The following is a 24,948-nucleotide window of genomic DNA, read 5'->3' as shown; positions in this document are numbered from 1 at the left end:
CGCGCGAGCGAAAATATTTGATGGATTATAATTAACAATTAATTCAAAGGGAATAGCCCCGGAACAAGGTTGGATAAAGCTCTTCGTATGGAACGTTTGCTAGGCAGGCTAAACCGATCGCATTCCATACGAGGTTTTATAATTTTGCCATGGCCGTTAGTATTTTAAAAACAAAATGATCATCGCGCCCAGCTTGACCTTAGGCCACCTTTGGTGATCTATGGTGTCACGAGGAAAAAAAAATCAACACAAAATATGACGTTCTACTTCTAAGATATTCGTCGATTACACCAGATCACAACTCTCGCGAGATTTTCCCGCCAAAATGTGGCGCGGTCGCGCGGACGAGTTTTCATTCACCACATCACGGGTAGCGTTCAATGTAACTCTCAAAATCATTTGAATTCAAAGGACAAAGTTGTCGTTAAACCGAGCTTAATTCAAGTAAAAATTGCCTGTTCTCACGCATTTAGAAAATTTCGGAACAAACTAGCCCCACCAGGGGCAGATCCAGGATTTTTTAAGGGTGGGGAAGGGGGGGGGGGGAGAGGGGGGAGTATCTTGGGGTGCAGAATCAATGGGGGTATGCCCCTTAGATTAAAATGCTGGTATTTCACTATTAGAACCTGATTGGAAACTGTTAGAGCAGAAATAATGGCACTGCCACAACTATTTTAGGTATAACAAAAAAATATTACTTGTGATTATTTATAATGAGGTACCTGTCCAGAAAGTTTACCTTTATTTCTGCCATCTTTTTTTACAATTTTTTTTAAAATTGTTTTCAATTCTTTTTTTGTTTTGGCATCTCCTAAAGGGGGCTGGTCCCAGATTAAGATGACCTGACCAGTTGCTATTCACAAAATGGTTTCTTTAAAATAGTACCCATCTCCCTCATTCACTTCAACTGTCTAAGAACCATTTTTCTGGGAAGAGGGTAGTGTCAGAATTGTTCAGTTAAATATTTTCCAATTATGCTTCACATCACTTAAATAATCAGGGAAAGGCATCTTCAAGTGTACTATTTTCATCGATATGATTGCACCGAAGTGGTCACGAACGCTACATAAATTAGCAAATTTCTCCCCTAGAGACATCTGTAATACCCATGGGTTTTGAGCATAGTATTTATACTCCCTTCGCACTTGTGATTGACCTGTTATCCATTCATGCCCCAACAGCTCAGTTCCCTTCTTGCCCCACCCACCTCCCTTCAGCGACAGAAACCTCCATCCTGCTGCACTTCTTCGCATGCACAGAAGTTATTTTCGCCCATATCTTAGTATCTTGTATGTCACAGAGGTGCAGCATGGCAATGAAAATTTTTCTACTATTCAAAGTATCCATAAGGACCCTTTAATTCTATTAAAAGCTGCTGTTAATATTATTTTATAATATTTCTCAAAGCAATTTAACTGATTAGCAAGTGTATAATCAGTTGCTTTACAACTCAGAATTTAGACTATTGTTATGGAAAGACACCTACTGATTAACTAAATGGTCACTTTTCATAACAAATTGAAGCTGATCTTAAAAATTGATTTAAGTTTATATCATATAATTCCTCTACGTCTATTTCCTTGCTATTAAATTCATGTCATGTTTGCTATTAAACTGTCATTATTCTAAATATTCATTACTTGTATGTACGAGTACATGAGGAGCAAGTCTGGGCATTTAAAAACCAACAAAGAGTATCATGGGATACGAAATATGGGGAGTTAATCTACCCTAAACAGAGGTTAAGTAACCCACCAACTAACCCTGCTTTGAGCACTGCAATTTTACCCACAAGTTAATACAGTTAAGAAATTTAATCCTGGATTGGCTGTTTAAACCATAAGGTTACATTATTTAAAACAATTTTTATTTTAATTTTTAACAATATAAAACAAATATTATAAGAAACAGTTACAGTACACAACAACAGATACATGCATAAGTTGTTGTGCATTACAATTTTACCTCATTAATTTGAGCTATAACAATATTTAACCTGATGTATATATATTACAGTGACTACATTATAATGTCCACATCTATAAACCCAAACTATCTTAAAAAAAATTAATATCTGAAATATAACAACGAATTACAATGAGTCAAATGAAACGAGTGCAAATACAGCTTCATGACATTTGCTGCAACTCAGTGATTTAGCAAGGCTTGATCTCTAATTCATTCTGCAGATCCTTCCTCTCCTGCCTCCATCTGAAATAAAATTCTCATCTATCATTCAACCCAGTTATCTGTTCAATTAGCTTGAATAAAACAAGGGTCACCGCAGATCAGAGCTCATCCAAGTTTCAGTGTAGCATTATTACAGGGACCGCAGAGGGGGAGAGGCTGGTAGACCTACACCCTACCACCCTTCCCATCAAACTTCTGTTACCCATTTATATACCTGGGTGAAGAGAGCCACTGTAAGAGTAAAACGTCTGGCCAAAGAATGACATCTGCAATGAGCAGGCTGGCCTACCTTTGGCTAAAACCCAGATCACTTGAAAACTAACCATTTCCAATCTCTATAAAACACTATGGTACAATTAAGACTATTTTTACCATAGAAGATTCCATGGCAAACAGTATTGTATTCAATAATATTATCAAATGAAACCTGTGGCAACATACTCCCTGAAATAAAAGTGACCTGAATTGGGGTGATCATCAGAAATTTTCCAAGGCACCCATAAAAGGTCAAATTTAAGTTCACAGTAGACTGAATGCCACATAATTCTAACTGTGGACAGTTTAGTCTCCCTATTAAATGTGTCTCACTTTTTTGTGGGAAGCTACGTACAAATGAAGCTTCAAATACTACATCAAAGGAAATGGTTTATAAAAGGTTTGGTTAACCAAAATATTAATTTTTTTTAAGTAAGCAGTGACATAAAACTTTTCTTTTTACCTTGGCTCGTTCAGCTGGAGTCATGTTTAATGAAAATGCACCGTCCTTTATTCCCTACACAGATAACAACAAATAAATAGTACAAATAATACTCATTGAACCATGTTCCAGGGGCTGGAAGAAGAGAGACCCTGGGAAAGAGATTAGTACAGATTCAGTTTGTTTTGTTTTGTTTTTCCAGTGATTTATCCAGTGGAAGGCATTATTGATCCTTTAGGCAAATAAAGCCAGTTTTGTTGAGTTGAAAGTGATTAAGATCGAAAGGGACTAAAACGTTCTGCAATAAATGTCCACTAAACTAAGCTAGCGAGAGTTTCAAGGATTGGAGGTGGGGGTAGGGGTGGGGCAGGGGTCGGGTGGGGATTGTGCAAAGACTTGCTAGGGGTGAGTTCTTTAGGCCATATGGATTTGAAATTTTAGGACCTGTCAGTTGTAAGATTCGACCCTTCCTAGAAAAGGCCTCGAGTATTAGAAAGGGCACGCCTTGTCTGTACTAAAAATATATACATATATATAATAATGGCCACGCATTCGGTAAACAAAGCGCTTGTTCTTCGCCAGGGGATCCATGTCTCCATTTATTTACTTGCCACATATTTCTTCGATAATGTGAGTTCAGGGCTACATATAATCCGAAATGTGTTTCGATTGTGAAAGTGAAAGAAAGGCGTCCATCGTTCAGATATCTATATTCACGGAAGCAAAACAAATCCGCCTGGCAAATACGTGCATTGACTCACGTCTTGTAGTTCCGCGTCCTTTTAGCGTTAAGTCGTTAGAATTTTTACGAAAAAGTATGTTTTAAATCTATTACTTCTCGTTTCAACCACCAAGATGGTAACTTTCTAAATCCTTGTGTAGCGTAAACGATAAAAATAAGATTTTCCTCTTTCGCTTTGAATCTACGCGGCACTTCGTTTTGCTATAGGCACGACTTTTTATATCGAATTAACGAGTGCATCAAAACATCTGAAAATTAGGAGGGTTTTCTTACCCAAACAACAGCGGTTGAAAGAGCACCAAGACCAAAGATAAACATGCCAAGCTCTTCCTTAGTGCTAGCTCTTTTATCTTGCTTGAGGTACAAGCTTCGCTCACCAAGTCGACGAGGAAGAGACCTTGCAAGAAACTGTGGAGAACTGGCGACACCACAAGCACGAACAATTCTTGAACAAGCTTTCAGCGACATCGTACAACAGTAATGCACAAAGTTCCGAGCTTACAAGAGGCTATTTTAAGGAGGATTTGACAACGACTGGCCGCTAGCAGAACCAGGTGTATTTATTCCTGTCAAAATGACTTCGATTGCCCCATATATGACTATTTATCTCAGTGAGTAAACAAGAGTAGATTGGCATTTGTTATTGGGCGGGGTTTACTCGTGTCACGTCATACTCGCTCATCACGCAAACACAAAAAACGACAAAATAGTGCATTTCTCTACAGTTTATCTTCCCTGGTGAGCTAATTGCATTGTGAAAAGGTTTATCCAAACGAGATAACCTTTACTGAATGTTCTCTTGGTGTTTTTCAACCATTTTCCATAAAAAAAAAAAAAAAATTGTCGTGTTCGCTGAAACGGAACTTTCACGCTTTCGTGACTTTCCTATTTCGTGAGACCCGTCACGGAATCACACGATATCTGTTTTCAAGACGTTCTCCAGAATAAAAGCTCATAAACTAAGTATATTTGAAGCCAACAGTGAAGATTGTTCTTATTTTCTATTACATCAATAGTTTTGTATTAGGAAAAGTAGTTTAAGTAATTTCTTTCAAGCCAGTTTTCTTGATTTCTTGTGAACGGAAACAGCGCCCTTATTTTACACAATCCCCAAATGTGAACAAAATTGCGAACATTGTCGCTGTTTATTTCTTGGGACCAATATATGAAATTATTTTCAGGAAATTATAGTAATATAAATAGTGCATCACAGAGCTGGAACGAAGACACGTATTTGAATATTATGATTTTTACTTCCTAACATACTGTTATGCAGGAAAACTTTGAGCTTCGTAGCCTGTAAATACACTTAAATTTGTTGCATATTTAACTTAGAGTTTAATTAAGGTTTTTGACTCTGGCATATCATCTTTCGTCTAACTCCTTGTCAAATTTCCACCTTCCATACCCCTAAAAAACAAAACAAGAAAAAAACAGAACAAAAAAACTTTAAAGACGTTGTTACCTGTTTTTTTAAATAATTTTTAAAGTTAAAAAGGGTAAAGTTGGTTAAGTCTGCATAAGGCCAAGTGCTCAATACTGCGGTAGCTTGTTTTATCTGCAGGCAGCATGACCAAGTGGTTACAGCACTGAACTGTCAGTAATCTGGAGGTTCCAGGTTCAAATCCTCCTCCCTGCCACCAAACGGATTTGTGTTTGGTGGTCCTAAATCAACTCCTCCATATTTTGTAAATAACCAACTAGTCAGCCACCCTCCAGATGGGATTTTGGACAAGGTTTTGATCCTGTTTACTACATTTGTTTCTCAGATTGTATTATCCCATTTTAGCAAAGTAGGTTTTAATTTAACCCAGTGACTAGGAGTATTTCTACAACCCCCCTGGAAGGGATGGAAGTCTTTCAAAGGGTTACCCCCCAGCATTAAGTTCACCGGTACCCATTTATACATCTTGATGGAGCCACTGCAAAAGTAAGAGTCTTGCTCAAGAACACAAGGCAGTGACCCCAGCTAAGGCTCAAACCCAGACCAATCAATCAGGAGCCTCTTGTGCTAGTCATTATGCCTCCCATGAACTAGGTAACCAGGCTCCTAATCAAGATTTTCATCCTTAAATAACACTTAATCTGAAAATAATCTATGAGCAGCTAGCGGAGACAGAGGCACAATGGCTAGCATATTGAACTCCACATTGAGTAATCTGGGTTTGAACCCTGACTGGGGACATCGCATTGTGTTCTTGGGCAAGACACTCATTACTCTCAGTGCCTTGCGCCACTCAGGAGTAATGTATAAATGGGTACCAGTGAATTTCATGCCGGGGGTGTAACCCTGCGACGGACTAACATCCCGTCCAGGGAGGAGTAGAATTAGAAAAACTCTTGGTCACTTAGTTCTACTGAAACTGGGATAAGCTCCAGCTGTATGGGCCACTTGGCTCATTGTAGAATGATCTGCAGTTGTGAAACAACCCTGGCCTGGGGCCTGTTTCTTGAAAAGCCCTGGAAACCTCTCGAAAAGCCCCTAAAAACAGAGAAGTGTATATGCCTGAAACTCCTTGTATGAAGAGAACCTCTGTTCATATTAAGAATATGTGAATAAAACAGCGCTGTAATCAAAGGTATGAGATTTTGCTACCACTTTCCAGGTGTGAAAACTTTTTGGGGCCTTTGAGAAATGGGCCCAGGTGATCTTAAATGGCTGATACAGTCAAGTCAAGGGCAGAATCACTTTGTACACTACATACAAAACATATCACTAAATTGAAACTGTCATGTTGCAATTGTCATGCAACCTTTGAGGAGAGAAAAAAAGAATTAATCTGTACGCTTCTGGAAGATTTTTGTTTGGCTTGAAACCCCCTTCCCCTTGACCTCCCCTCCCAAACAGTCAGGAAATCCCAGCTCTCAGATTTTACAGTGACATTATTTTCATTGGTTAAGTAGAGACATTTCTTGATATCGTGCAATACAATGTGACTGAGAAAACTTACTACACCAACAGCTGCACAAATCACAGTTCCAATTCCAACCATTAACATATTTTTTGAGTAGTTTGGTCCGTCACCCTGCGTCCAGTAGTGTCTTCTTACAGCTATGGGAGATATTTGTATCCTTCTCAAGATAATACGGTACATTTTTTGGCCTTTATCGCTGACAGATTTCCAAGTTATTCTTCAGTTTGTTTAAGACACCTTCTGTCATCTGATATTTAAATGTAACTGAAAATAGTTAAACAAAGGTAAAACCAGTGAAGATAAAGCAAACCAACTATTTGATTCTGAATGCATAGATAAGGTTATAATTGACCTCTGTCAGAATCTTCCAGAATACTTCCCTGATGTGTCAGTGAGATATAAATACTACAGACACAAGTGATTTAACCAGGATTTTCTGTTTTTTGTTTTTTTTTAAAAAGTTGAGAAAACATGTACAGTGCAGGAGGCAGCGTGCCCGAGTGGTCAGCGTAATGGACTCGCAATCCAGCAGTCCTTAGTTCAAGTTCCGCTCTGACTGCTACCTGGATTTGTTTCACAGTAGCCCCAAGTTCAAATCCTTGGTTAGGTTTATAAATAGCCAACTGGTTTGTCTCTGACCAGTTGGGATTCTTAGCAACATTATGTTCAATTTGAATTATTTGTTTCAGGTGTTTGCTCAGCTCTGCTAGCCTTTGAGCTATAAACACTGGGGGATAAATAAAGGTTATCTATTATGTTTTTAGTGCAAAAATAAAGGTTTTGTGTGGGGTATGAGAAGAATAGCTCTGAACTTCCCATGTCATAGAGCTTTCACTGGTTTCATCTTGCCTCTTTTGTTGCTCCAAACTTTTTAAATCCCATCTCATTACAAAATTTTATGTTACAAGCATTTTTCTATTTTCCCCAGTTCTACTGTCTTGAAAACCTAGCCAATCTTGACCTGGTTTGTGACGTTTGCAGACTGTAGACTGCAGACCATAGACCACAGACTTTGTAATCATATTCCCATTTCCATTAACGAGAACTAACCTTAAACAGGCTAACCTGAGCACTATTCCCCGGAGGGAACTCCCTTATATGGGCTATATAGGGATATGGTTTTTCAGCAGTTTGGGTCATAGAAAGGGTGTCGATTTTGTCCATTTTGGTCACAAAATAATAGGATATGGCTTTTGCCTTCTAGTCTTGATATAGGTATGTTTTTAAAAAGAAGGTACTTTTTCATCATTATTGATAAAACCATCAACAAAAGCCTTTCATAAACTATGTTTAACATTGGTCTGAACTAGGGAACTAATTATATGGCAAGTCTGAAACAGGGTATTGATTTAAGGGTCAGATCATAAATGGGGTATTAAATTTTTGGTCAGGTCATAAATAGGGTAGGAAAAATTGCAGAATTTGGTTGTAAATAGGGTAAGGGTTTTGGGAAAGGGGGTTCACACACACACCCAATTTTTCTGGGAATACCCCCCTCCCCCTGGGCCCTATTCAGGCTAACCGGAGCAATATCCAGGCCCAAAATGTAGTCTGCAGTCCGCAAATGCCATACACCATACATCCACTCCAATCACAAGGGGTCAGTCCAATATCCAACAATTTTGTGGTCATATATGTAACTGTGAAATTATCTGCAAAGAAAATGTATAAAAGGTATCCAAAGCAGGAATTTCCACGTGCGCAAGGTCTGTTTTTAATTTTCTTTATCCAAAAATGAGGAGATTTCAAAACGATTTGCGAGATGACTGCTTATAGCTTTCAACAAGTGTGAAGGTTAGCTTAAGTCCAGGGATCTCCAAGTACTTAATCAAGTGTTTTGTTATTAAAGCAGAAACTTCTTAAGTTGCCCTAAGATCGTAACGTACTTTTCATACATATGTGCCTCTAATCCGTAACTTGCAATATAACGACTGACTTGCGTGATTGCAGAAAATTAATTCCTTTAATTTCTTAAATAACGAGGCGTAAATGCTTGTACAATTTAGAAGCGTTTGTCTGCAATCCCATCCCCGGAATGAGTGAAATAGCCCCTGCTGTAAGAATTCCATTGCAAATTCACCACCTACTTAAGTCATAAAATTGCGCCTTTATATATATGAGAGGTATAAAACACCGGAATATTACCTTTTCAACCAGTAATTTACGAGAGAAAGACTTCTCTAACCTTCTCCATGTTTGCGGCCATGTTTTCGTACACAGGCTATCCCGGTCATACATTGCAGGGGTGGGGGTGGGGTTGAGCTATCGGCCAGTGCAGGATTCCGAAAGTGCAGGACTTACTCGACCTGAAGGTCTTGCTCAGAAAAAAACCCACCCCACCCCCCATCCCCTTCCCCTATGTTGTTGAGGGTGTTTGCATTTCATGTCATTACAGCACTTGCCAGACTTCGTGTTCGTCTGATTTCTATTGAACTTTCATAATATTTGGAGTTATCTGATAATTCCGTGAACTTCGGAAAGTAACGACCCCTCAGAGTTCCGAAAGTAGGGATCAGGAGGTTCCTGACTAGCCTGCTGACTACTGATAACACGGTCTAGACAGGAAGGGCCTATCCATTTGGCAGCAGCATTTATTAAGACTGGGACGAAAAACTGTATATCGTGTTTATGAATTTCTATTTTTGCGAATTTACGTCTTTTATTTCTTAAATAAAGTCATGGGCGAATGTCAGAAACCTCGCAGCAAACCGTAGTGGTTGGAAAGAGAATGTCAAAGCTTTATGTGCCTTATGGCATAAAGAGATATAGGATATGATAGGATTTCGTAAAAAGAGGTCAGTCGTATCAATTTAAGTAATGTTTTTCGCTTCCCCGAAAATAACGACCCCGGGGTAACGACCCCAAAAGTAACGCCCGCCCCGAAAGTAACCTCGTATTTGATTTTCTCCACAATCAAGTAGCTTTGCAATTTCTTCCGGGATTTCTCTTTTAGCCTGGTGACCTGCTTGAAGATGGAGGATATCCTCAAATCTTTGTCCAAAGTGTTCTCCTTTTCACAAAGTAGAATACTATGGGTATTGATCCGTATTAGTCCGTTCCAAGTATAACTGATAAGCCTGTTCACAATTCCTTCAGATTTTCCCATGATGGAAGCCCACTCCACCCACCCAAAAAGAAGTTGAAAAAACGTAAGCGAAAGTTTGTTGACGTAATATTACGGAAGCTCAGATATGCATATCATGTCCTGTATATCAAACATTTTATCAGAAGTACACAACGACGAATTATTCTTGCAAAACTTTGTCAGTATCTGTTTGAAAAGAAAGAAATATAAAATTGTTATAATTTAAAATTTTGAATGGAAGCTTTCTCCAAGGGAGTGAAAAATAGAATAGAAAATGCCATGCAAATCAAAATCACAACCGGCATACAATGAAAATTTGTTTATACCAAATCAGTTTCAAAGATGCAATGTTATAACGGCTAATAACTTATATTTATACTAAACAGATTAACCCTTTATGTATATATTACATGTTAAGATTTCCTTAGTCTAAACAAGGAGCTTAGAAAACGTCCTAGAAACTGGTCAAATTTTAATTGAACTGTCAGATGGAAAAAGAGGGTTTTACTCAGCTGAAAGCTAAAAAATCTGATTAAGTGTCCCCAATTCAGTCCTTTACTCCGTTCAACTGCCCTCAAATAGGCTTGCTTTCTCGTCACACAACCTTTCCATTTTAACGAAAAACTTCATGACTTTCCATCTTCCATCGTGTGAATCTATTTTCGATCAAACTCCTCAAGAAACTAAAGGCAAACTTTGCATTTTCGTCCCCACTGCTTCTCGTCCTTCTTTGCCGACGGGGCGTTGGCAAGAGGAAAAGATGATTCTGGAGATATATGATTTATTTTGCTAAATTCCTGGACTAAGATTTTCACAAATTCAACGCTGGTATCACTCCCGAGAATATCCAGTGGTCATCTCTTACTAAAACCGTTCCATTAGGACACCTGAAGACCTTGAAAAAATTTATTGAAGGGAAATCAAAACGTAAATACAATTCAAGGTGGAGTTCTTAAACTCTGTAGGCGCTGTAATAGAACGGTTTCAGTTAGAGATCAAGCAGTGGATATTTTCGGGATTGAGACCAGCGCTGAATTAGTGAAAATCTTAGTCCAAGAATTTAGCCAATCAAATCACGCGTCTCTGGAACCACCTTTTTACTCGTGCCAAGGCCCCGCCAGACAGGAGGGACAGACGGCCCTGGGACGAGAATGAAACTTCACAAGCTGGAATTACGCTCTTCTAACTAGCGCATGATCGCAATTACGAGACAAGTTAGGATCATAAAGAGTGACGCTTCGTTAAAATTTCCTGATGCATTTCTTCTCTTCTTTACTACCGGATAGTCAATTCTTCCTCCATTGGAAATAACTGGGCATTTGCTATAATACTGAAGCACGAACTTTTCATCGTAGTTGACATCGTTTCCTGGCCGTTTACGGCCCCAGTCAATGTCGGGGCACTGAGGCGAGTTCAAGCGGAACAGTTGGTTGCTTAGCTCATCAAACCACATGCAGCTAATATTTTTAGTTTTGACGTCTTGAACCAAGGAAAACTCGCCAAGTTTCCACGCTAATCCCATGCAAGTAAATGAGACATCGGGTTTCTGGCACCTTGGGTCATACTTCACTTCAAAAGCGAAAGACTTCTCGCACGCAAACTGAATGCGCGAGGTCTGTCCACTGCATTCACTTTGGTCAGCGTTCACCGCATTGAAATAGTAAACTCCTTTACTCAAGGGTGGTAGAGAGCAGCGAGCTGTTTTAGCAACTGAAGTACGTTCCATTATGATTTTGTCGATATTTCGTCCCCAGATGGGATAAGGATCTCTTGCATAAGGAAGCCAGCTCGAGCAAAACAGTCTTAGAAGATGATTAAAATAGTAGTATTCCAGGAACTCTGTATGCCCTACGCTCAGAATCGGCTGGCTTTGAGAGAGTCTATACACTAACACATCACTCCCGATAATGTCTGTGATTCCAAAGCGAGTCAGTCGCGGACGGCATCCATTGGTGAAATTTGACAACAACAGATAGTCATCGTGGAAGAATTTCGCTCGCCCCGTTCCAGGCCATTTCCCGGTGACTAATGAACTGCACTCGTAGGGAGCCTGGTGTTGAAAAATATACTGTTGTTTGCAATGGAATTCTCCATATGGAGGGATATAAACTGTTTTTTCGTTTATCAAGACATTCTGGAAGCCATTATGTAGGGATACTTCCTTCCAAATTCCTTGAAATTTTTCTGGAAAGCTGCATTCCGTTCGAGTGATCTCAGAAGAAGGAATGTCTGTTTCTTCAGCATTCTCTCTTCGCCTCAAGTGCATGGTCAGCGATATCGCCGAGGCCGACGCATTGCGCAGGCAAATTGGCTGTTTGTACAGTTGCAGGGTAAATTCTTCACCGCTTGCGTTTAATACCCGCTGGAACCTGACGCAGAGAAAGTCTGCGAGTGTAAAGGCATTTCTTGCTATAGTTCGACTTTTCGCGATGAAATATGTATAATTTTCAACTTTCCATGGAGTGCTATAGCAAGAGAGGGCCAGATAAAACGCAGCATAACTGCGTTTGCTAAGAGAACAATTTTTCCGTTCTTGGAAATGGATCAAGATGCCTTCTTTACCCATGCAGTCCGATTCGAGCGTGCCTAAACCAGTGTCATTATCAGACACACATTCTTGTTGAGTTAATGCATTGTAAGCCTTCATAATTTGAAGTCCTCCCCTCAATTCAGGTGGGCAGTCGGGTATCTCCCACGCAGAAGTTAAAATCAAAGGACTTTCATCAGTGTTAAGATCGCTCACATTACATGAAGCTAGGCTTGTATGGTTGTCTTTCCACTGAGTACGTTCCAATTCAATCACATTTCGCCCTCTCTTCCTGAATTTGATACAAGAATATTTCACATTTTCGTTCGTTTCATTATTCTTGGACAAGATGATAAAAACATGGGGAGAAAGTTTCTTCCAACAGTAAAACTCCAAAGAAGCCACTAAAGGATGCTCATCTCCAAAGATCTCGACTTTCCCTCCATTGAAGCTCCAAGTATATTCTCCTCTTCGCTCACTGGCTTGGTGCTCATAGAAAGCGAAATTTTCGTCAAATGGACGTCGTTTTCCTTGCGACCAAAGACGACAATTTTTAGTCGATTCCTTGCATGATTCTTGTAAAAAACCCGGGAAAGAACAACTATGCTTTTCTTTGGATAAAACCGCAGCACTGAGACAAGGTTTTGAGTCCCATAAGCTTGTAATAGCCACCAGATAAAAACACAGACAGTAGATCGGTCGCGAAGCCATTTAACAGCGCATAAATTTCGAAAGCTACCAAACAGAGCGTGACTGTGTCATTATTTCCTCTTCACACAAGATAGCCATCTAAAGTCAGACAACCAACCACTGAGAACACGTGCTGAGTTTTCTATGACCCACTTGTTAATTGGATCAATTAACTTAAGTTGTTTTGGGAACGAGAGCAGGTTAGTTGTTCCAATACAGTTATTGTGCGCCCATGATGCAATAGAAATGCTCAAAAGCCATGATAGAAGCGTGCGTTCCCCTTTTCAGTCAATAATAATAAGAATAATTCCCTTATTCATTTGATAAAAATACATATCAAATATTACAACTGAAAAAAGACAAAAACATTTTAAAATAATCTATGTAAAAAGCGCTTTTCCGTAATGTATACAGGGTACCTCCAATCGCCCTGTCAGCCAACTCCACTCCATTCCGCCACCACTCCAATAATTCGAATCGCTATTGCTGAAAAGCCAGTGGTTAAAATTTATTTTCTAGGACTATGCTGCAGACAAAACATTTATAAATGGCGAAAACTAATAAAAAGATAAAAGAGCCGCACAAGAAATTAAACCCAAACTGCATATTAATCTATATTTTTTGTTTTGTTTTTGTGGTTCAGCTGGCAGCTTAGGCAACGCGTCGACCCTATTGCAATGATAAACAAGCAAGTGATAGAAGAATCTAGAAACAGACTCATACAATAATAGATAAAATCTTGTACTTTCACCGTACGGTAAACAAATATGGAAGCAGCAATAGACTTTGACAACTCTTTAGAAGTCCTTAGTATTCAAAAACTTCGATCGAGAGTATTTTATTTTTACTTCAAATTTAAGTCTGACATGCAGTGTCTAGCTCCATGCAAACAAAGCGGGTTCCTGTGGATATGTTTTTCATTCGAATTTTAAAACAATCTATAGTTTTTGAACTAATAGTCAGTGGCTCCGTCAGATAGTCGAAACCCACTCTTCCCTGGAGGAAGAAGTAACAATTCAGCCATGGATGATCAACTATTTTGCCCAGTAATCCGCGAGAGTACAATCACACGTATTGCGCACACTCCACGCCTTCGCATGCTCCTCATCGAGTGTGTCGGCTTAGCCTGCGTGGCAGGCGGACGATCAAAGGGGAGGGACAGGGGAAAACCAAAAGAACGAAGCGCGGTCGGAGGGAGAGAGAATAGAAAGATTAGGACGTTTTTTAATTTATAAGACATGTTTCGATATATGTATGTTTCGATATAGTCCTAACGGTTTTTCAAATATTCTGTAACTGACGATGATGTTAGTAACATCGGAACATGTCTTATAAATTAAAAAATGTCGTAATCTGCTTAAAAATTACGATTTGCTTTTTGCTCTCTCAACCTTTTAGAATAGAAAGAGTTAGAAGGCTACCGCAGTTTAGAACAAGAGAGATGGAGGCATGAAGCACGTAAAAAGCGAACGATGTGTATCAAAACGGAGAGAGAAAAAAAAAAGAGGGAAGAACGTAAAACAGGGACAATATACGTGAAGACAGAAAGAAAACCAATATTAGTAAAGGTAATCGTACGAGTGCAAATGCAATTAAGTATTAACACTTCAAGTGATATTTGAAGATTCTCTCAAAATTGCACGAGCCCTTAGTGGTCTTTAGACGAGTGCAATTTGACAGGTTTTATAAAATTTTTACGAGTAGTTTAAATCCTTAATTGCTCGAACTTCCATACGATTACTCATTTTATTATTTATTCTATGACTGAGAAAATTACGAAGGTGCGTGTTCTAATTTGCACTGCGGTGCAAATCAATAATTAACGATAAATTGGGCTCCCATCAGCCAATCACAATGAGGTAATTTACACGGCAGTCATGCACAAAAAATGTATTAATTGTGAGGGAAAGACTCAAGCGGGCAACTGAAAAAATTAACAAGCAACTAATAGGATGATGGGCGACGGGGTTTCATTCAAATTATAATGAAACAATATTGAAAGTGTTTCAAATGAGTGCTGTTTAATTAAATAATGATGGCTTGGATCATTACACTAAATCCTTCAGTACATTGAGACTGATATTAACTGTCTGCGCTCTATTTACCGAAAATGTTGGCATTGTTACTCAAGTTTACCCTTTTACTCATCTTAAAAAATCTCAGGCTCTGTGCATTTATCAGTCCAAACATATGTAACAAGCAGACATCCAGACAATATTAAAGTCAAATTGCAATACGACTTGTGTCAATACACTGATCATTGTTTCTGGCAGCAAAGAAGCTATGGGTTGAAGCACTGTTATTGATGTTTGAAGCAAGACCTTGGCTATTCAGAAGTTATGAACTAGGAGAAGTTAAAGGAGAAGTTAAAGAAGAAGTTATTCAGAGGTTATTAACAAAATTGACTGGGAACACACATGACTGTATCCCAAATCAATTTTTTAATTAATCCAAAACTGAAAGGTTCCACAATAATATAAGTCCACTAACTTGTTGGCATTATTTGCTTGCCACAATTGAGGTGTTATGGCCGATACTCGCCCTGAATTTCGCAACCAAGGAAGGCGACCTCTTTGACTCTTAATTAAAGCTGCCTTTTATTCTACTTTCAAAAGTAGATATATTGAAACTAAGCTCGCGTAAAAAGGTTGACAATAGAACGCTCAAATTTTTAAGAGTGTCTCCTTTATGTTAGTTTCATGGCACAAGATATTCATGCAAGTGCATCAATTGTTTCTTTTGTATTTCTCTTTTATAACAGACAATAGAGCTGAAGTCTCTTTCCTGGTCTTTTAGTATCCATAATTAATTCTTGGGTCGTCTATAAAATGAAACAATTTTAAACGCCCGATAAGGACACGTTTAACTTTCTGCCGAGCTGCAGTGGAGATCAACGTGAGTATAGATCGATTGTAAAATCACCTTTGCTGGGCTAACTTGTAACGGGTGATTTTAAAATTAGGACGATAAAATGTGTTATCCGTTAGTTTAAAACACAACAATTGAGTTTGACTGAATACATAACCTTTAGGTTAACATGAGTTTAGATCAGGGAAAAAATTTTAGGAGGGTCTATGTTCAAACGATTATATAAAATTTGAAACTGCGGTGGATTGCTAATCCCAACGGATTGTTCGTTCAAGGCGGTTTTAAGAAAGAAAATAAACTACTGGATTTTTTTTCTTCGCGAAATAATGATCTAGGAGTGAACGAAATAGCGAGGTGGTTATAAATTGCACATAAGAACCGAAGAAACTGCGGCCAACTGCTTGCTGCATGGATGTGAGGCAGAGGCAGTTTTTAAGGCTAATCTTAAGACTTATCTCTTTAAGCGTGCATTTGATTTGTAGTTTTTACTTTTTATTTGTAGCCTAATTGTATTATATAACGTATTTAATTCTTAGGATTTTAACTTTTAGGATTTAGGATTGTAGGTTTTTAAAGAATTAGGATTTTAATTTTAAAGTATTGTAAAGCGCCATGGACAATTGGTGGAAAATGGCGCTATATAAATGTATATTTATTTATTTATTTATTTATATAAGAATGCTCGGTAGATTTTGCAAGAGTCTCGCTTCGACACTTGGCGTCGAGAAAATTACGACCGGAGTACACTTGCGCGAAGCGAGGGCAACGTGCGGGCTTTAGGACATTTGTAACTCGAGTTTTTGCTATTAATTGCACTCTGCTTTGTTTTAGCATTGAAATTTAATCACTATTCTTTTCTTATTGTTTTAGGAGCCTTTCCGTTCCTTCATTATGTCATCAATTGCTCTCGTTCTCTTCGCCGCTGTTTTCTGTTTTCAGTTTTACAGCTGTGTCGGCACCACGCCCTCCGCGGTCACCAAAAAACCTTGCGAGTATATAGAGATCAAGAAATGCAACCATGAATTTAAACAGGTTTTCGTAAACGCCAAGAATTCCACTGGACGACGCAGACCAGGAATTCATGCTAGAAATCGTGTCTACTGCAGAGCTCTACAGGTAGTAAAACTCCAAGGAAGGAACTCCCATATAAAAGGACTCTGGTGTTAGTCGGAAATCTTGCAAAAAACTCTTCAGGGGTACCAAGATCCTGTTTTGTGGGCGTGACTTGAAAATGATTTCACCCCTAAGAGGAACCAATTCTAAAACAACACATCAACTGACTCTTTCGTAATTTTTAATAGCGATAAAGACGATTGCTCGAATACCTTCTACTCGTAAAATTGATTATCAAATATCTTCTGTCATATTTTTTCGGATCAATATCCTAAGACGTACCAAAAAGGCTTTTCTAACCCCCTCCTTTTTATATGGGAGTACCCCACGGGGGTAAAACTGTACTTTAAATAAAATGCAAAGGCATTTTGCGAATTCAATGGCGTTTATGCTAAACAATTAACTGAACTAGATTAGTGTGCTCAAAGAGAATTCAGTGCCACATCTCATCAATGTTTCACACAACTGAAATTTGACACAACTTTTCTCGACAGACATTCATGAATTGCTTGGAACGATCGCTTGCAAAATGTGATGGAGGTGCTTGGCTTCAAGATTACAGTTACGTTGTCTTGGAACACGGAATGGTGGACAAGAAATGCAACGTTTGTCGCGATCATAATTACACAAACCTGGAGCAGAGACTACATGGTAAGAGACTTCAATATAACTTGTGTTTAATTTTATCTAGTTTCTACAGGGAAACAGGACAACATGTGAGCTGGGCATAAATTAGTGATGATTAAATCAATCGTACGCTCGTGTCGTCGGCTTTTACCATCAGTGTCATCGTCAGTATCATTATCATCATCATCGTCATCATCATCACCATCATCACCATCAAGCCTTATCAGGGCTTCTCCCAGCAGAGTCCTATCTTGTCCCCTTAAATCTCGTTCACTTTTCAAGACTGATAAAGTCGGTTTACCAGCTGTTCTTCTTCCGTACGTCTACACGTTTTTCACTATATGTTGCCATTTTCCTGAGAATCTGTTTCGGATCAAAACATTAATTTTTTCCTGGAATGACTGATTAAAGAATTCATCGTTATACATTTGTCAAGAGAAATTTGAGAGAGAATTTGGCAGTTTATAAATTCTGGGGATTTACCAGATTGCCAAGCTTCATTATGACTCGGTGATTAGTTGTCAATGACTTTCTTTTCTTTTCCAGCATCCACAAAGCATGATTATGTTGGTGAGTCATCTAAGACAATTATTTAGAGTTTAATAGATGGGACACGTAATACATCACCGCAAATGAAGCCGGGATTCTCTGAGAACAACAAAAGCAAGAGGCATTTGAAATCTTCGGGGAAGATCGATGACCGACGTCCTAGATTCTGTAGACTACAAACCTGAGAATTATGCCCCGCTTATCAGACTGCCTATACTGCCCGGTGAGGGAAGGGGTGGGGGGGCGGAGGGTGCGCGCTGCTGTAATTGACTCACAAATGAATGTATTCCGAGATATTAAATCGGCCTTAAGCAGCAGAGAAGAACTAGTCAGGGCAATATGCTTTAAAAGGTGGCGTTTGTGCGGTTTTTAAAATCTTATTTTTTTTTAAAACTCTCTTGTGATTTGCAAAAGTGACTGATTTTCTTGATGGCGAGACTCTCGTTTTGATCGTGGAAATTTGAATCAAGCCCCTTAAGAAGACCAATTTCGGCATAGCATATGTCTTATTGGACCCTTTAGAGTTATAATAGTCACTTAAATGGCGAAAAAGACATGGTCACCCAGTGCTTTCCTCAATAAAGAAAAAACATTAAATCATTCAAGCACGATCTTAACCTGCATAGTATGATGGTGCTTTTGTTTACATTTTTTCCTGTGCAACCTTAAAACACACCTCGACGTTAAGAATATAATAGGTCCGTCCCCAGTTCCCTTAGTAATATCAAAATAAGCAGTTTGCACCCCTAAAACATACAAGAATATAAAATCAGACACCCATACAAAAAGTTTCGTGTGCTATATTTACTTTATTTAAACATAGACCAAAAGATGCAAGGAACAGCCCAGTTACTTTCTCTCATAGGGGAGTCTCCCTAAAGCTAATTTTGCATTCTTTTGAAATTAAATAATTTTCTTATTCAGGCTATGATTCCTGCCCAGCATGTGCCAGAGGAGTTCACAGAAGGTGTGTTAATCGATTCCTGGAGGAGATGAATTCCAACTCTAACATCTGCCAGGATGTGCAGGAATTTATTACTTGTTACAAGGAAGCTGGCTACTCGAAGAGGTATTGTGCTAACACCAAAATCGTGAAGAGTTTTTCCAGGCTCTGTCGACAACTCGGAGAGAAAATGCTGAAACTAGACCGGGTTCACCCTGGATTGATGTGTTAAATGTTCAACGCGCTGCTGGTAACCACGTGATGGAAAACCTTCCGTCATACAGAGTGAAACACATTTGACTAATCTCTGTGAAACTATTGACAAATAAAACTAAAAAGTACCATATCTGTGTCTTTTGTTAAATCGTTTTCGCACAGCAAGTTTCATTGGTGGTGCAATCTTATATAAACAGCGCTGTTCAGGACTGGGTTTTTCTTTACACCTCTAAAGAAACCACCCGGGATGAATTTTTCCACTGGAAAGGTCTAAATCCCTGAAAAAATCTAATAATAATAATAATAATAATAATAATAATAATAATCATAATCATAATCATAATCATAATAAAAATAATAATAATAATAATAGTAATAGTAATAGTAATAGTAATAGTAATAGTAATAGTAATAGTAATAATAATAATAATGACAATAACAATAATAATGACACATATAGCGCTGTTTTCCAGTGATTCAACAGCACTTTACAGGTTTAAAAGTTCGCTAAAAATTAACTAAAAACGTACCAAAACCATCAAAAATTGACTAAATTAAAAAATACTAATTTAAAGAAAAATTAAATTAAATTAAATTAAAATATATTTGCCCTCAACAATTTCATGAAAGTTCCGAGTTTCAGCCCAAAGAATTCTATTAGTTTTCGCCCATTTCTCTGAAGAATCGGCTATTTACAAATTTCCCCTTACGAATAATTCGTAAAAAGTATAATTATTATACTTTTTTTTCACAATTCCACTGATTGTCAAGCGGAGTTGTTCGCTTTGACACGTTGTTTTAAGACTGATGACCTGAATTTTCTCAAAAGACAACGCTACATATGCAATGAAACCCACAGGAAGTTTACGTATAGAAACATTTCTTACCACGAAATTCTTTCAAGCTAATACTACGACATTACAATGCGAAAGCATTCAAAGGAATCTCAACATCACTGAATTAAAAAATCTTCCCGCACTCTGTTTCCTGAACTCAGACCCGCCCAACCCACTTTGACCACCAGGGTCTGGCGTAATTTTCTTTGCGTGACACAAATAAAATTGTAACGCAAGCCACGAGTTTGCGGACCTCAGTAGATTATCATTTTTTGGCTGGCCTATAAATGTTCACGGTGGACTTGTCGAAGGTATATCGTAAATTTACATCGCTAATGTACGCGATTTCTATCGCTAATGTACGTGATTTATATTGCTAATGTACATGACATTGATTAGTCATGTCTGGTACAAGGGAAACCAGATTGAGTGATAAAGAGATATTGGACGGAAAGGGAGAATTTACTTTGTTGTATGAAAGCCCGGAGTCATTGACCACGAACGAGAAATTCAGGGTCATGTTCTGGACGAAGTTCTATCAAAAAACAATGTTGCTGTTTATTGTGATCAGGAGGAGGAGGGGGGTACTTCCATAAATTTCGGATAGCTGTGTGCCTCCAAGGGTCTTAAACCCTGACCCTATTTAAGGATGAAGGACATGAAAAATGACACCCTATTTAAGGCCCACAACCCGAGAAATGACACCTTATTGAAGGAAAACTAAGAATAGCATGAACGCATCAGCTTTATTTTGTTTCTGTAACATTGGAAGTTAACCGAAGGTTCAGTTCAGATCAAGCTGAGCATTTATGCACTGCAAACCAGGAACACAATGCCAACAGGGGCAAAAATAATACCCTTCAATTTTGAGTCTGCAGATAAGATCCCATGGTGTTACCTTTTAAATGAAGCCTCTCAAGCAGTGCTTTATGCATAGTAATATTCATTTCACTATCTTTTTAAAGGCAATTTACATTTAGGATTGTTCTCAAATATTTACATTGGCCATGGTTAGGTGTCAAAAGATTCAACTCAAAAGTGCTGTTCATATAAATTTCATATAGTAATACAGCTGAACAGTATCTTTGCTCTGTGGCTGCCTTTCAGGCTTTCTATTTCTTCACCTTGCCGTCAAACTCGCATGAAGTCTCCAGAATTTTCATGTTTACAGTTGCCTTCCCGACACACAAATCAAGTAAGTTTTTCAAGTCTAGAAAAACCCTCATATTAAAAAAAATGCAGCTGGCCGATCATGGCCAGTGCAACGGAGATTCGCACATCGTGAAAAGTTTCAGAAGTCGAGAAATATAATAAGTCATCTATTCACTTTTATTATATGGCTGTGTCTCACAAGGACTGGGAACTACCAAATTTACGAATTTGATTGGCTGAAATCGATATTGACCGCGGTCTAGGTTTTCCCATCTAGACCGCCATCTAGACCGGTTTCATTTTGCGTTGAAAAAGTGGCAAACTAAAATACAAAAATGTTCACCGTTTTCTTTTATTTTCTTCTCAATCATTTATGGTAGTGCCAAAAAGCCTGATGGCAAAAAGAAAAAAAGTAAAGAGGAAGAGCAAATTTCAGCAGGTTTAAGTTAAGCGGAGTTAAGCTCATTTCCGTTTGCAAGCAAAATGTCAGCAAACCAACTAAATTAAACGAATTAAAGTTCTCTTCTTTGCCATATAATAAACATCTTATTAACCGAGCTAAGTCGGTCTGTATGGGAGAATCTTGACCGAGGTCGTGAGTACAGACCGAACGCAGTGAGGTCTGTACACACGACCAATACAGACCTCCAGCTCGGTTAATAAAAGGGGTGGCGAATGGTAAATGCCAGACTTTGCGAGACGGCGAGACAAGCGTTTTTCTTGACGAGCCCGAGACATTCTGACTTTTTAGATTGCTAAGTATAAGTGTAGAAATCGCGTACATTAGCGATATAAATTTACGATATACCTTCGATAAGTCTGCCGTGAAAACTGATCGACGAATATTGTTCCCTTGCGTCCATGTTAGTGCTTGTGATTTCCTCGGCTTCGTTGAATCTCTTTTTCTGGAACCTTCCCTGGCCAATTAACTCGCTTGAACTACTTCATGTAAGAACACCACAGAGTCGCCCGGCTAAATCTCCTCGCTGATTTTTTTTTTTTTCTGGCCAATCAGCGGGACCGAATTCGAACACGTCTGGAACTGGTTTGGTAAAACTTCGGTAAGAATAAGTGCCCAGGGGCTTGTCTGCTCTTGAAGTAAACTTTCGCCCGAAAATATCGCATCGTCCCGATAAGCAGCTCCTGGGTCTCTGAGGATGACAGATATATAGCTTGTTATAAATGAATTCATCATGTCGTATTTTTTTCTTGGCGTCTAAGATTAAACTACAGTCCATCGTTTAGCACCCTGTACTGCAAGCACAACACAACTTTATTTCATTATTCCATTTCTATGCATGGTATTACCACGCACAGTTAATAACAAGCAAGCTAATATTGAAGCAAAGAAATGAAAATCAGTAAACTACAAGTTCTGTTATGTCAAAGGCAGGCATATTTCAGGGTTGCAGTCTTAGATACGCACGCGCTCAGATTATATCTTATTCTTAATTTCTGACTGCCCTGAAAAATTAACTGCGCCCCTGCTAGTTTTACACGAATAAATACAATTTATTGTCCTGCACCTCCATATGGATAATATCCCCCAGGGGGTGGATACTGAGGTGGCACTGTACCAAGTGGATACTGTGGATGAACTGCACCCGGGCCAGGTTGTCCGTAGGGATAGTGACCAGGAGGACACATCCCCCCGAGTGGTCCTGCTCCAGGATAAGGGCTTTGTCCCGCGTAAGGTGGCTGTCCTGGATACGGTGCTGGTACAGGGCAACCTCCTGGTTGGGGTACCATCCCAGGGAAACCTCCGGGCAGAGGCCCAGCACCCGGGTAAACTTGTGGAGGTAATCCAGGCTGCGTCCCGGAGCGGGGCCGGTTCACGAGAATCTCCTTCGCTCGTTCTCTGTCGCTGGAAAAATCGAACGCACTGTCCAAAGCCGCCAAGTTATTATCAGCGATGTGGCAAGCAATAACTTCCAAGGCTTTTATTTTCGATTTGTCGAACGAGAAAACACCCAGTATAGATGTTGCTTGCTCGCAGGTGATACTGTACATCCGCGGAGCGCAAATCTCGACGACGTTTTCTTTGTCATCATCAAAGGAAAACTCCGGAAGAAGTTGAGCGACTTGCTCGGCGGATAGATATCCATAAGAACAGGAGAGGGTCGACTTCAACGCGTCTAACTTCTCGTCCTTGAAGTTACGTCCCTGTACAGCCGACTTGATGTTCTCAAAGCTGGTCGAATCCATCCTATTTATATTTATCAACTCTTACACTAACACAAAGCAGCTGGAGTTTTTTTAAATGCCTGGTGACGTAGAGTCACGTGATAACCCCAGATTAAAGAAACCTTCAATGACGGGACCAAAAAGTGTTTGCGTTTGTGGTAGTGAAACAACAATTCGTGATTTTAGTTTGTTTCAATCAAATACGCTGCCGCTAAAAGGTCGTGATACAAACTTCTTAGTTCATTTGATTATCTACTGACTTTATTCATCCGTTTTTCAAGGAGATCAAAATTTAAAATTTAAATTAAACTTTTAGATGGTACTCGTTTGTTCAGCTGTACATGTGTTGCCTTGGTAACAGACGGGTACCAGCAAGAGAACAATGAAAATTTTCTTTTCTTGTCGGGTGTCTGAGGAATAAAAATCGACTGTATAAGGTAATTATGCTCAGTACTAATCGTGAATATTCATATCTGTCCGCGTGTATGCTTTTTTTTAAGCTTCATGGGCCCATCTTTTTTACACAGTAGTTTCGGTTCGGTACTAAACATTCTCTGTGTCTCTGTGGTCTATCAAGATCTTGGCTCTATACATCAAATGATTGGTAGTTTCTTATCGGAACAAGACCTTCTGGCTATCACCTTATTGTCACTTAATCAAGTATGGACTGACGGCTGAGTTTGGTAGACAAATGAAAATAGTCTTTCTATGCAAATTGTTCCTGGAATACAGTAGAATCCCGATTTCTCGAACCTCCCGATAATCTAACCAAAAGTCGTTTGCCCTCCTCGGTCGAACACTAATTTTATCCCCGATTCATCGAGCTATCCGATTTTTCGAACCAATTTCGTTTCCCTTGGAGGTTCGAAAAATCGGGATTACACTGTAGTTCAGTTATTTTTCTATCGTTGCTTATTCCAAAGCGAAACTATAGAAAACGTTGGCACCGAAGTTGAAATCGTTGCTAACTAATTTGGCGGTGGCACTTGAAATACTATTTTCCTGATTGTATACCTTATAGTCTCATGGAAATGTTTACAACCCGTAATCAAGGGTTTTCAATCATATCTGGTTTCTATTTTGGTGCTCTTGCTTTTTTAAATTGACTTCTACTCTGAGACGGACAAACAAGAAGCGTTTACCATTCAAAGCAATTAGTAGCAATCCATTTTTCGATTTGTCCTCTTAGAAAAGGCACAAGAATGTTAAAATCCGGAACTGAACGTAAATATATATTGAGAAATAGCCATTTCTCGAGCTTCGCTTTTCCATCACTGTAATTCTACCCCTATTTCAAATTCCCGATTTCTCGAACAAGCTTCCGTTTCCCTTGGAGGTTCCACGAGATTCCACTGTACCTGGATAACTAAACTTATCCATGCTGTGATCTTAAGATAAACAGGCTTCTCACATATTTCTTTTTCCGGCGACTGCCTTTTGTTTGTTCCTTTCATTTTGTGTCAGACCTGCTGTTTATAACAACGAACGAAGTAATAAATTTTGTCCGACCTACAAATTGAGTTTTAAAGAAAAGAAAAAAGAAAACAGAAGCTGAAGAAAAGTTTGCGACTGAAGCGCTATCCTACGATTATACAGACAGCAAAAGCCCCCGGG

At 38.9% G+C, this 24,948-nt stretch overlaps 3 protein-coding genes and 1 long non-coding RNA gene across 4 annotated transcripts; 1 reads left to right on the top strand and 3 right to left on the bottom strand.

The window, feature by feature from the left end:
• Positions 1-1,410: 1,410 nt before the first annotated feature.
• On the bottom strand, positions 1,411-8,765 carry LOC145496823 (uncharacterized). The gene is made up of 4 exons (XR_014050604.1): positions 6,581-8,765; positions 3,903-5,039; positions 2,909-2,962; positions 1,411-2,211 (listed from the first exon to the last, which is right to left on the bottom strand). It is a non-coding gene; the product is annotated as an uncharacterized LOC145496823 (long non-coding RNA).
• A 1,023-nt stretch (positions 8,766-9,788) lies between these two features.
• On the bottom strand, positions 9,789-13,445 carry LOC145496990 (uncharacterized). Its single transcript, XM_081476757.1, has one exon. It carries the CDS (start codon positions 12,865-12,867, stop codon positions 10,816-10,818), a length of 2,052 nt encoding a protein of 683 aa, XP_081332883.1. The 5' UTR covers positions 12,868-13,445; the 3' UTR covers positions 9,789-10,815.
• A 2,959-nt stretch (positions 13,446-16,404) lies between these two features.
• On the top strand, positions 16,405-19,345 carry LOC145497568 (uncharacterized). Its single transcript, XM_081477386.1, has 4 exons — positions 16,405-16,830; positions 17,322-17,478; positions 18,001-18,024; positions 18,928-19,345. The coding sequence occupies exons 1-4, from the start codon at positions 16,606-16,608 to the stop codon at positions 19,176-19,178; spliced, it is 657 nt and encodes a 218-aa protein (XP_081333512.1). The 5' UTR covers positions 16,405-16,605; the 3' UTR covers positions 19,179-19,345.
• A 2,313-nt stretch (positions 19,346-21,658) lies between these two features.
• Positions 21,659-24,826, bottom strand: LOC145498634 (uncharacterized). Its single transcript, XM_081478544.1, has one exon. It carries the CDS (start codon positions 23,353-23,355, stop codon positions 22,663-22,665), a length of 693 nt encoding a protein of 230 aa, XP_081334670.1. The 5' UTR covers positions 23,356-24,826; the 3' UTR covers positions 21,659-22,662.
• Between the last annotated feature and the right edge of the window lie 122 nt (positions 24,827-24,948).

Source organism: Orbicella franksi, chromosome 9 (assembly GCF_964199315.1).
Source record: "Orbicella franksi chromosome 9, jaOrbFran1.1, whole genome shotgun sequence".
In the NCBI taxonomy this organism is placed as follows: Eukaryota; Metazoa; Cnidaria; class Anthozoa; order Scleractinia; family Merulinidae; genus Orbicella; species Orbicella franksi.
The sequence above is the reverse complement of the archived record's forward strand: the minus strand, read 5'-3'. Positions and strand labels throughout refer to the sequence as shown.

Coding starts and splice junctions, on each gene's coding strand:
- LOC145496990 (XM_081476757.1), bottom strand. CDS start 12,867: ATGGCTTCGCGACCGATCTACTGTCTGTGTTTTTATCTGGTGGCTATT.
- LOC145497568 (XM_081477386.1), top strand. CDS start 16,606: ATGTCATCAATTGCTCTCGTTCTCTTCGCCGCTGTTTTCTGTTTTCAG. Junction 17,479..18,000: donor CCTGGAGCAGAGACTACATG/GTAAGAGACTTC, acceptor TTTCTTTTCCAG/CATCCACAAAGCATGATTAT. Junction 18,025..18,927: donor CACAAAGCATGATTATGTTG/GTGAGTCATCTA, acceptor TTTCTTATTCAG/GCTATGATTCCTGCCCAGCA.
- LOC145498634 (XM_081478544.1), bottom strand. CDS start 23,355: ATGGATTCGACCAGCTTTGAGAACATCAAGTCGGCTGTACAGGGACGT.